This window comes from Scomber japonicus, chromosome 19, assembly GCF_027409825.1.
Source record: "Scomber japonicus isolate fScoJap1 chromosome 19, fScoJap1.pri, whole genome shotgun sequence".
Classification (NCBI taxonomy): domain Eukaryota; kingdom Metazoa; phylum Chordata; class Actinopteri; order Scombriformes; family Scombridae; genus Scomber; species Scomber japonicus.
The window spans coordinates 24,116,159-24,130,477 of NC_070596.1; the positions used below are offsets into that span (position 1 = coordinate 24,116,159).

Below are 14,319 nucleotides of genomic sequence, written 5' to 3' on the forward strand. Positions count from 1 at the left end.
ACATTTTGGATGGTATGGATGGAGAAATGATGAAAATATGCAGTTAAAATGATGAGACATTGTTCTTCAGGGGCCAAGAACTACATGACTTGAAACTTAATCCAGTGAACCAAAGTGGATAGACAGCTGGGAAAGTGAACAAACACTCATTATACTGCAGTGTTGACTTTATTTCAGTACATACACACTGTTTACACACAAGGCGAAAGGTAATTTATGTGGTTTTATTTTTTATTTTAAGAATATTTCTATTATTTGGAGACAATTTGATAGTATCTGTGTTTCCAGGATTTTGCAATCATTCGGGCAGGTTTACAGGAAAGCAATGCAAATATTTAAAGAGCCTCTTTTTGGGGGGGACCATTGTAACACGTTGACAAACTTACCTTCACAGTGCTTTTAGGTAATCATGCAAGATTGGGACATTCAGTGGCAAGAATTCAGCCACGTACACACACACTGTGACTGCCAGCATCACAGATGTTTGGAAAAGTGTTGCAGCCACTGATTGCCGCACATGCTCAACAAATCTGTGCCGCAAGAAGAGTGTAGAACTGTGCTGAAATGCAACATTTTCTCCACAAGATGGCAACATTGAACAGATAACAGGAGTATTCACTATACTGTGTGTCCATGTCTTACATTTCCATGCTGTTTATGTATGTAGATTGCATGCATATATCGGCTATAGGAATAGTATATACTGCATGCATTCTAGTCTGTCTCTGATATGTGACACATATATTAAAATAAGCCTTGCACAATGCACAGGAAGTTTTAAAACTGTTGCACCTAATGATCTGTCATGTGATCTGTGAGGCTTTTGCTGAGTCTGCAGTACTTTGTTCTTCAAAAGGAGCGAGGGGAGTGTGTATAAATGACAAAAAAAAAGTGGGGCAAGCAGAACATTTGGCAGGGTAAACAGATAAAAGCAAGTTGAAATTTTTATGGTAGTCATGATTTATAAGGACTCTGATCAAATTAGCTAATCATTCATGGACACAGAAGTGTGGTAGTGTTGAGAGGCAGCAAACTGTTTTACAACTGAAAAAGTAAAACTGATGTTAAATTCCAGTATAATCAGCACACTGACAAATATTTTCTGCTGACTTAAATAAACACAGTCGGACTATTCCCTGTTGTCTCCAGAGTCAATCTGGGGGCTGCCCTGTCGTGGTTCTTCCCCTGTATTTGTGAACAGAGCTGGGGTAGACTAGGGGCTATGTGGTCATGGCCCGTTGGAGAGGCACAAATATGTGCTGAAGTCACTGCTTTTATGAGGTTCGGCAGTTTCCTCCCAGTTTTCTCAGGAAACCAGAGGGTAGGTAAGGTGCTTGGCCAATATTTCTTCTGACTAGAAAGACTTCCTGTTTTTTGGAGAGTAGGTTAGAACTGTGTGGAAATACTTGTGGAACAGCCTATCACCCACTTTTACTGTAACTTGCACTCATGTCATTGAATCTTGTCACCATGCCCAACAGAATATGATTATGTTGCTTTCTGAATTACCACTTAGCCTACTTTTTTATGTCATACTTTTAGAGATATGGTCAAAAACTGTTATGGTAGTTGAGAGTTAAAAGACCAGAGAGGATAAAATCTAAGACATACCTCAATTATGGACTGGAGATAAGTGGCTATCTTAGGTTCTGGCTGTGGTGGCAGCTAGATCCAGGATTCACGCCCTAAATGCTTGATGTTTGGATTGTGGCCTTCCTGTTATAAACCGAGGAAAGGACACTTCCCATTAGTCTTTGTCAGCATTCTATCATAAAAATAAATCCTCTAATGTGTAACAATCTTTGCTGACCTGTGGCATCTGTAGTCTGTCTCTTGAAAAGGGCGTTTCATGCTTTTCCTTTATAAGAAACCCTACTGCCCTCATACACCCTTTTTTTTCTTAGTAGCTGAGTAGCATCCTATATGTTCTCCTATGCAAGACTGCGATTGCATAAGGAGTGTCATTGATTTGAACAGACAATGAATCACTTTCAGAAGAACAGGGAACTATGATTATAAGCAAACGTCATCCAACAGTGATACTGGGCCAGAGAGACATGTCACTGCAAGAAAACTGTTGACAATCTCCAAATTTTACTCATGACTGGTAAATATGTACTGCTATGCTTGATTTTTTAATCAGCAGTATTTCAATATTGTGTTGATGCAGTTCTGCCTCTCTAGTGCCTCTACCATTGCTGTGCAGATAAAAGCATTTATTTCTGGGGTTCTGCAAGTACAATTAAATTCTGAAATGTTTAGCAACTGTTTATGTAAAAGATCATCTGTAAATTTCAGTTGCTGGACATCAAGAGGAAAAACAGACGCTCAGCTAGTCAATAATCTGGTTTCTGAGGGGCTCATCTCCTAAAAAAACAGCTTCTGTCAGCAGAACACACAATACAAAGCCAGGAAGGACGTCCTTCCTCTGTCTTTTCTCTCTCTTCTTTTATCAGTTCTCAACCTACTGTACATCTCTTTAAAGTTAGACAAAATCATATTTTCAGGACAATATATAACTATATATACTGTATTTGACATATAGGATTAGGATCATGTGACATCTGTCCCCTGGTGGCTGTTGTGGGGTGGTTGTTTGGCTCTGTGATGTTCCAGGGTTTATAGCACCAACAGGTCTTGGCTTATGGTGGCAGATCTACCATCTAAGAACTCAAAAACTTAAGGTTCAAGATAGAATATATTGTCATTCGCGTCATATACAATCATCATTATACAGGGGAGCGAAATACTCATGTGACCCTGTAAGACTATCTGTGAGCAATTATCTTTTTCCTTGAACAGGGAGTGTGGACTTCTCCTCCCTTCTGAGACGCAGTCAGAATCGGATAATTTCATGTTATGATCTATTTAAGACACATAAAGCTAAGCAGCAAGACAACTGTTGGCTTTCTCTCTTAAAATATTGGATTTTATTTTTTAATTATACTTGGCGGCTTTTGAGGTGTGAAGACCAGATCTTCCTATTTCAGTTTTCAGGCAGTCACAATCAATCAAGCTCTATTTGTAAAGCACTTTCACACAGGTTAGTGCAATTCAAAGTGCTTCACAGATGATAATAATAGGACAGAACAAATGTAGACAGTACAAACAAAGACTAATGCACTTGTGACGAAAGAACATTGGCACAATGGACCACTTTTATCGAGCTGAGTTTTATTTTCCTAAATGTCTCACTCAGAGGCTCCAAGGCAATTTTCGAGACTCAAACTTGAGCCTTTTTGTATTATGAGGGATTCTGTGATGTATAAAAATGTATATTACACAATGGAGTTGGACATGCAATATATTGGTAAAAAAAATAATGAGGATACTAACAGGCAGCTGCAACCCACTTCTCAAACACATCAATGGGCAAGCTTTTAGCAGAACATTTTAGCAGAAATTGCAAACAGCAGAGCAAGCATTTGTTTATGATAAAAGCTGTGGGGTGTTAATCTGGAAGCATCAATCATTTAAACGTTGTCTGCCATGTATATTATAATTCACTGGCTCACTATCCTAAAGAAAACACACACATTTACAGAAGTGAAACACACCAGAAAAAAAAAGAACCACATTTACATCACTACTCATGTCAGTGCAGATGTCTGTGTTGGTGTTTATTCTAGTTTTGTCGCTACAACAGATGGTTGATTTCTTTCCATAATCATTCCTTTTCTTCATGCATTTTCTGTTGAAGACGTATGACTTCTTCGACTTTTAAACTGTGGCTATCCCCTGTTTATAATAACCACCCAGTTATTCTCTCAGTTATCCCAAATAGGCATCTATTGATCCCTCTGCAAACATTCAACAAAACACTTCCTGTGTGACAGAGGATTTTCTTCCCTGGGAATGTCGTAACTGGCACTCAGGCTGCTCAGAACAGCAAATATGAAAACGGTCATTATACGGATGAATCACTTTACGGTATCAACAGCAAAATAGACATTTATTCTGAGGAAGTTTACTGTAATTGCAATGAGACTAGTACATGGCAAAGGAAGTGTCGCTCTTTCAAAAAAAAATTGTGCTGTGTTAGCAACAATGAAGCTTTCCTCTCTAGGTCAGGCTCCTCTTTCCCCTCTCTCTTTCTCTCTCTTTCTCTCTCTCACATACTACATTTCATGATATGATGCTAAATGTACATAGAGTAGCTACAGGTAGGATAAACTCATGATTTTCCAGTTGCGTGGGGTAGAGGCAACATCTGCTTCAAATGCTGGACAATCCATTCTTTACTGCTTCATATCATGTCATGTCATCTGCAGGAGCCAGTCATCGTCACACAGAGGAACAATAGAAAACAATATGTTTCAAATTACATGTTTCATAGTTTTTGTAAAAAACCCAAAAACTGTTACTGGTTTGAATTAATGAACAATCTGGTTCTTACTTTTTTAAGGCAGTATTGGAAGGTTTGGAGGCAGCTCCTTACTTTATTGATGAGTTTAGAGATTAATAATATTCAGATCCTTTACTTATGACTTAAGTAGAAATCCTGTAATCTAAAGATACTCTGAATTCAAAATATAACTTAAGTATTATCAGCAAAATGTACTTAAAGTAGAAGTACTCAGCATGCAGACTGGCTTCTTTTAGAGTGTTATCTTATTATAGTATATTATATTGTTTGTTTTTAGCACTAACAAATACATGTAAGAGCATTTTTAATAATGTAATATATCAATATAGAGCCAATTTAGAGACTTTGGGTAGATTTATAGTAATAGTACTGCATTATATTATATTATATAAATGCATAACATATTTTTAGAATATTAAGAATATTTTGTGTAAAAGTGGGAGATAAATGTAGTGGAGTAATATGTAGAATAGGCTAATTCCCTCTAAAATGTGGTGGAGAAACATGAAATGAAAAAAAAGGTCAAGTAAAAGTACCTCAAATGTGTACTTAAGTACTTTTAGGCTACTTAGTTACATTCTACCACTTTCCAAATCCACATAAAAAGACTACCTGTAGCTGCACTGATCATAAAAAAGCCTGTGTGTTTTAATGAAGTGTAGTAGCAACACATTATATCCAATCTACTTTCTCATGAGACAACAAATGTACTGTTTTATCATCATGACCCACTTCCATCCTATACTATTGCGAGCCAGATGACCGCTGGTGTTATTTTCTTCCACGTGAAGAGGACCGCCCCTCTCTCCAGCACAAATCTGCAGCCACTTAGGTCTGTCCGTCAGTCAGTGAAGGGTTAAACTGGGAGTTTGCAGCAGTCTCTCCTTTCTGTCCACGGCATTTAGCGGAAAACATCTGACTGCTGCTCGTTTTCCCGAAGCTGTGTTTGATTTTTTTTTTCTACTCATTTTTGCGCCAGAGCCTGCGCCAGGCATCACAGGAACAAAAAAATCACTGTTTGTTACAGCAAAGGATTTCAACATCTCTCTGCGCGCTTTCTCACAGGTACGTAATGTTTCCATCTATGCATTAATTAACGGTGTGCATGGTAGTCGGACCAAAACGGTGTTATATGAGTCAGCCTGTAACAGCCATAATATAAAAGTGCTAGAAAGTTGTTCTTCAGTCTAAAAAACAAACTTCAAATCAATTGTCCTCCCCCTCCTCCCCCAGAAACTGTTGCGGTACATCACTTTGGAAGGTTAATGAAATGTTTTGTTTAATTTGTGACCCATTGTTTGGTCATTTTCTACCTCAATTGTTTGGATAACACCACTTAAATTCACTTTTCTACTATGTAAGTTTTCTTTCCAGATTACTTGCCTCCTCTAGCTGCAAGCCAATTTGACATAACATCTTTTCAAATCTTGATAATAGATGACTTTAAAGGCGTTTTTAACATCCTACATCTTCCATCCACACAGATATCCTGGTTTTAGTGCAAAACCTTTTTGTATGAAAGTGTTTGCATGCCCTCAGTGTTCACAGTGGGCCTGTGGTATTTCACCATCTCATTCACTTGCAGACTGAGTCATTCCCTGATTTCCTCCAGATGTGCAGTAGTTTACGTTTCCTGACGGCCCAGGATTGTGACATTTCTGCCCTTGCACTGCAGTTATTTTGCTGACAAATATGAATTTGCACTTGTACTCTGTGGCCCTGAGTCTTATTTGTGTTGTGACATTAGTGGATGGTTGTAGAAAGTTGTATGTTTCCTTCTTCCATCATCTAGACTGGTAGCTGACTGTGACTGCCTTTTGAGTCAGTTGTTAAAATGTAATCCTTTAACTCAAATGTGCAATGAACAGCTGACATTTCACCCTTTTTTATTAGCCTCTCCTCCATCTAGTGGGACTCTGACACCACTGAACAAGTGCAGTCATGTGTCACACTCGTGTAAATGGTGCATCATCAACAAGTCTTTATGATTATGTCTTGTTTTTCTGGGTTTCCTCACAAAGCAACAAAAACAGCATGTGTTTCTGTGTCTTAGAAGAATTTAAATGTCACCACGGGGAAACAAACATACTAGATTTTACCCTGCTTGTGTCCTTGACTTCAAAATTGATACTGGTGAAAGAAATTACGTTTTTTTTTTATTGTTTTACAGCTACACAGTAGCTCGTTTGATACAAGAGTCATCCTCTCAGCGTTATGCAACTGAAATCATTTCAGCAATAAGGAACGTGTTGATTTAAGTCCAACTTAGCAGCTGCTACTTTGTATACGTCTCTGTAGAGCCTGCTTTTGACAGTCTGATATGGTCAGCTGTGATTCATGAAGAGGTAACCATTGGCACAAAGCTAGTATGCACTCAGTGACCTGATAGCTCACGTCTGTTATCTCATCCTGTATAGCTATAATTTCCTCTACAAATAAAACAAATCACAAGCCTGATTATTTAATCATAAAACTATAACTCTGTACATTTTTTGATATTCTTACTGTCTTTTGATGGAATGAATTACATAATCACTCAGGTGCATTTAGGATTTCACCCTCAGTCCACATCATCGATACATTAGGTGTTTTATTGACTGCTAGAGAGTGAGAAGATTATGGGTAAATAATCATTGCTGGGCATCACGAGATATTTTGCTCTGCTAGCGTAAGATTAACTGCAGGTAATTGCTCAACCTTTGCCCACTTTCAACCTTTGGTCTCTACTATGGTGCTCACAACCTCTTCACAGTCGTATTCCAGGTAGTGTAGCCTGTGGAACTGGACCTAAAGGTATGTATGCCCCACACTGAGCAATATTTATGTTGGATTACTCTGGTTGTGCAGAGCAGGATACTTTTTAATGACTTTTTCTTGTTTGTTTGAGTTGTTGTGATTTGGGATGTGACTGTTGCTGCTTTATTTTGATTGATTGATTAATTAGGAGAATGAAATGATGAGGATTTGTGCAGTTGGTGAATATTTCATTGCCTTGTGTCTCCTGCACAGTAAATGCAGAGGGTATTCAGGAATAATGTCACCTGTGTTGGCAGAGAAATTAATGATGATGCTATTATTGACAAGTGTATTGCTTCTGAGCCACTATTAGCCCAGCTGTCTGATTTTGGATGGGATGATTGTCTGTCTGACAAATCACATGATGTGACCGCATGATTTTAAAGTTTTCCTTATGGATCTGTTCTGTTCTTCAATATCTCCTTAGTCAACATCCTTGAAAATATATAAAGCTGAAATGCAGAACAGTAGATTTGAAAGGTGGTGACTGTGAGCAGGACCTTTTTTATCTTTAAGATTATTAATTCCTAACTTCTTTATAGGGCTGAACCCCTGACACAGCATGTGTAAAGCAGGGTTAAAGTATGTTTTCTGCGTTCTTGTCCTTACGAGGATATGACGTTGTTTATGGGTCATATGTCTTGATATGCGTCTTCACTCTCTGAATGGTGTTCTTGTGGCTGTAAATGTTTACAGTGGCTCGTTAAAAGAATATGATTGTTTATGATGCACAAAAAAATCCTTTCAGCAGCTACTTACAAAAACCTTTCTGGATGTTAAATTTTATTTGTGGCCCTTTACAATCCAATATCTAGTTTGCAGTCTCAACAGGAAAGAGTACGTATTAACCTTTCATCTCCTTCTCCTTTTTCCCTCCCACCCCCCCACACACACTACTTCACTTTTTCTTCAACAGACAAATAAGAAAAGCATGTGTGGGTGTTAAGAGTCATCTGCTTGGTTGCCCTCGCTGCCCCTGAACACGGAGCTGCCGTCTGCTTTACCTCTGACTGTCCACTCGTCCAGTGAGGCTCACTCCACACCATGTCTGCAGAGGTGGAGAACAGCGTGGCTGTCCCTGCTGACCCCAGCATCCCATCCCCATCTGCAGCCTCGACCCCCAACACTCCTCCCACCTCCCCTATAACATCCAAGGTCCCATTCAAGAAAGAGAAGAAGAAAGGTGAGTAATGATCTCAATCATGCCTTCATCAAGACATTTGATTGGCTATCCATTTTAAAGATGATGGGACAAATCTTTTTTTTTTTTTTTTTTTTTTTTACAGTACTAGAGAAAACAGATGAGTACCTGCTGGGCAGGTTTCAAGGGGATGGTGTGAGATACAAGGCCAAGCTTATTGGCATCGATGATGTTCCAGAGGCCAGAGGAGACAAGATGTGTCAGGACTCCATGATGAAACTTAAGGTGCAGCATCAGACCTGGGACTGTGGACTTTTAATTTTATTTGTCATAAATAAGAAAGAGAATGGCAATTTTAAAGATAGTATCTGTATTGTAATGTTCAAGCAATAATTCATTAATAGAAATGTGTGGGGGGGAACTGAGAACACACAAAAAAGAACATTTGTTCCTGTTAGAGGTCAGCTGCAGTTCAAAATTATGTGTCATGATTTGTCAGGCGTTTTTAAGTCTGATTAAAACATCGACACCATATTTGCACTGAAGGTGTCCTGACTACAGGGGGCGACGACGAGCACAAACTTAACAGACATTAGCTTTAAATAATTAGTTGTGTTTTGTTTACCTAAAACGGATATGGAATATATAACGGTATGTATTGTTGATTTCATTCCAGGGTATGGCTGTAGCTGCTCGGTCCCAAGGCAAACACAAACAGAGGATTTGGGTGAACATTTCCATGTCGGGAATCAAGATCATTGACGAGAAATCGGGAGTGAGTTTTGCTGTTTCTGTGCATTACTTTAACATGAATCAGATTGTATTTGTCTCTGCTAATAAAAACACTGTCCTCGTCACTCAGGTGATCGAACATGAGCATGTGGTGAATAAGATCTCCTTCATCGCCAGAGATGTAACAGATAACAGGGCGTTTGGATATGTGTGTGGAGCAGAAGGGCAGCATCAGTTCTTTGCCATAAAGACTGCACAACAGGTAACTCATAAAAAACTCATACATCGACACTCTGCCACAAGCAGACAAACTGGAAATACCATAAAAATGCATGAACAACAACGACTAAAGTGCTGTATTTTCGCACCATACAGGCGGAGCCACTGGTCGTTGATCTGAAAGATCTCTTCCAGGTCATCTTCAACTTGAGGAAGAAAGAGGCAGAGGCATCCCAGAAGGTAACTGGTTCAGAAGTAGAGCTGCAGCGATTAATTGATTAGTTGCCAACTATTAAATTAATCATCATCTACTTTGCTAATTGATTAATTGTTTAGGGGGGAACATTTCCAAAATCTCTAGTTCCAGCTTCTCAACTGTGAATATTTTTACAATATTTGAACTAAATATCTTTTTGGTCATGGACTGTTGGATGGGACAAAAGAACAAGATATTTTAGGATGTCAATGAATTAGCTGAGAAAATAATCAACAGATTAATATATAATGAAAATAATTCTTAGTTGCAGCCCTACTCAAAAACATGTGACTTCAAACTGGAAAAGTGGGGTTGTTTTTTTTCGAAAGTTAGACACTGAGTCATTTTTTTTCTTAAAAGTAAATGAAAAGCATTTGGTGTGGTTGTTTGGCAGGCTGACTGGGTCTATGTACCTCCAGAGTGTCAACACTGCCTCTCTGTGTTCTTTCAATGAATCACATCTTCAGACATTCCACTGAAATGATGTGGAATGACACACGTCTTTCTAAATTAGGAAAATAAGTCAGCCTCCCTCTGTTTACAGGGTGAAAACGGCAGCGCAGTAGTTGAGGTAAGAACTTGGAAGCGCTTGTTTTCCTCAAATAGTTTCTTCCCTGTAACCCTTTCTTTAGCCGTCTGTTTTTTCAATTTTGTTTTCAGAATGGAGGCGATGCCTTGTTAACTGTGGACGGTGGAGTAAAAACATCTCAAGTAAGAATAACTGCTCTGTTGTGTTTGCAACTTAACATGAAGTAAACTACCACTTATTCATAGTAGTTACATAAATACAGTAAGTTTCTGTTTCTTTCTGACATCCAGCCAGTGGAGCAGCTTGACCTTTTTGGAGCAATGTCGACCCCTCCAGACATCCAGGCTCCGAATGTAAGTGTGTTTCCAAAGTGTAAAATGTACCCTCTATCTGGGTCACATTGTTGAATTATATTTAGTCGATGAAGTGTCGCAGGGTATATACAGTATTATATTTAACATTACATACCTTCATAATCATGTTAGAGTATACAGCTTGTAGCAAACCATGTTCTTTATCAGAAATATGACCCTCCGATCGGATATATTGTGATTGTAAGAAACAAAATGGCTCCACTGAATAACGTCAGCCTTCACAAATCATTCCATGTGTGTGAACTCAATTCTAAAAAGACCACTATTTTTGGGTTTAATTATTAGTTTTGATCATACTCTATTCATTAAATTGTAGACATAAGACTTGAATCAAATGTGTCTTTTAAGAATTGAGTTTATGCTTCTTGCTTACCAATCTCATTGTCATCAAACCTTTTTGAAGCTGCTACAAGTAGAATCTTTGAAAGAGATTTATGTCGACTTGGTGACACCTGGAGTCTTATACTAGTAGTGTTTTAAATCACTGTTGCTGAGTTTCATGTCAAGATTGTTTGACTTATTTAAACTTGCTTTGTGTTGCTCAAAGCAAGCAATTCATTTTCCAAGTTGTAAGAGGGACTCTGGACTGTGATTTACCATCAAGTTTAATATGGCACTGATATTTGAAGTAAATATTTTACAGGTAGCAGCTTTAAATAGTCATGTCCTTTCACACCATGTGATTCATTTTTTTTCATTTTGTTAACAAATATGTTGATCTCCTTCTGAAGAATTGATTTATAAATCTCTTTTTCTCTCCCACTGTCCCTCTCATGTTAACCAGGACTCTAATGATATTCTCTTGCTGGACTTTTCTGCTGAAGTTGACAGCAATCAAAATTGCATAAAGGGAAACTCCTTTGTAACTTCCTGTGCCCCTGACCCTGGGCTATCTCCCCAAACAGAGAATCCCTTTTCCTCAACATTTGGCTACTTTCCAACACCAGACAGTGACCCTTTCAGAGATGACCCCCTTTCTAAATCACCCATTCGGTCAGCACCCGATAATTCACAGATCCCCACCAATCACCTAATCAGCACTGCTGGCAACACCAATAAGACAATTATTAATGGTGGTTTGAATGGAGACTCTGAACACCTCAGTCAGCAAATAAATGGGTTATCAAGTAAGACAATGATCCTGGCTCTTAGTAACGGCCAGTGGCCACTAGGAGGCATAATATCTCAGGGCAACACAATAACCATGATGGACGGGAATGATTCTGGAGCAGTTCTATCAACCAAAAACCCATTTTTTGACTCTCCTTTGAAAACTGCCCCTGTCTCTAATGGCCTAACTCCTCACCCACAACCCCAAGTGACTCATAGCAAGGATTCAGTTGTCATAAGCCCACCTCCACAGAGCTCTAAGGCTGGACGAGGTCGAAGGAGCGCAAAGGTGAAATTCAGTAGCTAGATGACTCACAGTAGTGTTGCATGTGTGATGCCTGAAAATGGGTTTTATGCACATTTTCCAGAGCCTAATTGGTTGCTAACATCTCCCTTTCTGAGCATTTATGAGTTATGCGCTGACGTCTTGACAGTATATGCTAGAAAAGGTTGCACTGGGTTTAGATAAGACACAAGGCCTGTAATTTAGACTTGCAGTTAAAGCCTGTTGTTTGGGTTGGTTCAGTCTTTGTGCATGCACTGGTGGTCACATGCTTCTCTAACTGCCTTGTATAAATCTCACTTTGTCTGTGTTGCTGTGCACTTTGTCATCTCTGCTCATAATCTATTTTCTGATGTTCATGCTTCCGTGAATAAAGCACTGGTAAGTGGCAAAGCATGCATATTGTTCAGGTAAATAGTATTTCTCTCTGACATACATAACTCTAGTGAATCATTTATGGCTGTTGGTAGGCCTAAATGTTGACTTAATCATAATTTCAAAGTATTGTGTGGTTTATGTATAAAATTAGGTCAGTGTGGTTGTAATTTTACTTCATAATTTTGTTTTATTTTCTGCAAATAGTCTACAGCAAGTGACCTGTTTGGAGCAGAGCTGTTTGCTGCTCCTGGTCCTGAGGGGTCATCTGTTCCAGCTGACCTTTTCAACAATACACCTGCCAGCTCTGTTCCCTCCTCCATAGCTGCTCTGGGTAATACACAATAGGGGAATATTGTCTCTTATGCAAGTCTTAAGATGTTTTTATATTTCCTTTTAAACTTTTATATTTATCATTTTTGTCATATTCAGGCAATCTTCAGTTAGGTCCTCCAGCTACCACCGGTATCCCTGCAGCAGGCATGTGGGGAGCCCCCGCTGCTGCACCATCCATGTACCACATGCCAGGAATGACAGCTCCAGGAATGAGGCCCGCCTACCCACAGCCGTCTGCCTTTGGAGGTCTACCCATACCACCCACAGCCTGGGGCCAGCAAATGCCACCTCAGTTTGGTGCCCCACCTATGTCACCACCCCACCTCCAGTGGGGCCCGACTTCGCCAACCGGGCAACCTGCTCCAGGTTGGGGTCAGCCCGCCTCAACCAATCCTTTCCAGTCTGGTCCGTTTGCTGCAATGGGTGATCAGCAAGGTCCATCACGCCCTCCTCCTCGGCCACCTGCAAAGGATGCCCCTCCAAAGGTAGAGAACAGTGCCTTCACAGCTTTGGATCCCCTTGGAGATAAAGAAAAGAAGATTGGAAAGGACATGTTCAAGGACTTCCAGATTGCCAAGCCACCTGCCATCCCAGCGAGGAAAGGGGAGCAAGGTTCCAACTCTGCTCTGGCCCCCAGCGGCAACGAAGGCGGGGCATTTGATCAGTACTTCTCCAGTAAAGTGGGCCTGGTTCAGGATGTTGCCGATCATGATGACTTTGATATCACTCAAATGTCAGCAACTGTTAATGGTAAACCAACTGCAGAAAGACACCACAGGTCAAAAGTTTGTGTACATGACAAATTGTGTCCTCTATTGTAATGTGTCTGTTTGGATTTTCCTAAAAACAGCTCCTGCTCCAAGTTTGAACCCTGGCCTTCTCGATGTCGCCTTCTCTTCTGCTCCCGTCACAAACAATTCAGCACCAGCCCAAGGACAAGGCCTCAATCAAGACATGTTCGATAACGCATTTGGGGCCCCAAATTCTGATCTGTTTGGAGCGCCGCCTGTAGCTATGGTAAAGAGATTCACATGTAGATGCATATTGGGACCCTATCAAGAACCGCAATGATTATCATTTGTAATTTTCCTCTTTTTTTCTCAATCTAATAGCAGAGTGCTCCCGTTGCTCAGAGCTCAACAGCTGCTTTTGGCGATCCTTTTGGAAATCCCTTTGCTTGACCACAACCTTGTCCACAAGTAAGTGTTCTGTTCATATTTGCTTATTCCTTTAACTGACTCCGTCTATTCAGGATAACAATGATTTTCAATGGTTTTCTCTTGTGCCCTCACAGTTGAAAATGAAGTAAATGGAGAAAATGGAGATCAAATACCATCATTGGGGACAAGCTGCTGCAACGTGTGCAAGACAATCCAAATGATGAACTCTTCTAACTCTTGTCCTTGACCCCGCCCTTCTTTTACACCTCCACCTCTGATGTTTTTTTCTGTCTGATTGGTAGTTCCCTTTTTTCTGAAGACCACTGATCTAAGAAGTAAATGTTATGTCATGATCTGCTGAGGAAAGAAACATGCTTGTGATAGAAGACACGTCCAAAGAGGGTCACTGCTGATGCTGTCTGTATTAAAGAAATAAAATAATTAAATGAACACTGCATGGTGTTGGTCAGCCCATTGGTTTTTATTTGGTATTGCTTTGTGCAACTGTGTTTGTGAATGAACAGTTTGCCATGTACTGGGGGTTCAAATGTCAGAGAGGTGAAAATGTTAGAGTTGCTGTTCTGGTACGACTCTAAAAAATGTTCCAGTACTGCTCAATAGGTCCCAGACTATTTAATTGTC

At 39.8% G+C, this 14,319-nt stretch overlaps 1 protein-coding gene across 2 annotated transcripts; it reads left to right on the top strand.

The window, feature by feature from the left end:
* The first annotated feature begins 1,928 nt into the window (after nt 1-1,928).
* On the top strand, nt 1,929-14,134 carry dab2 (DAB adaptor protein 2). Of its 2 annotated transcripts, XM_053340292.1 has the most exons (15): nt 1,929-2,107; nt 8,079-8,345; nt 8,449-8,588; nt 8,980-9,078; nt 9,166-9,297; nt 9,411-9,494; nt 10,055-10,081; nt 10,171-10,221; nt 10,330-10,392; nt 11,198-11,812; nt 12,389-12,515; nt 12,614-13,267; nt 13,368-13,534; nt 13,630-13,716; nt 13,812-14,134. In XM_053340292.1, the coding sequence occupies exons 2-14, from the start codon at nt 8,207-8,209 to the stop codon at nt 13,696-13,698; spliced, it is 2,367 nt and encodes a 788-aa protein (XP_053196267.1). In that variant the 5' UTR covers nt 1,929-2,107; nt 8,079-8,206; the 3' UTR covers nt 13,699-13,716; nt 13,812-14,134. The 2 variants fall into 2 exon arrangements, with proteins under 2 accessions (XP_053196267.1, XP_053196269.1); XM_053340294.1 differs by lacking the exons at nt 1,929-2,107; nt 10,055-10,081 and adding an exon at nt 5,348-5,431.
* The last annotated feature ends 185 nt before the right edge of the window (nt 14,135-14,319 follow it).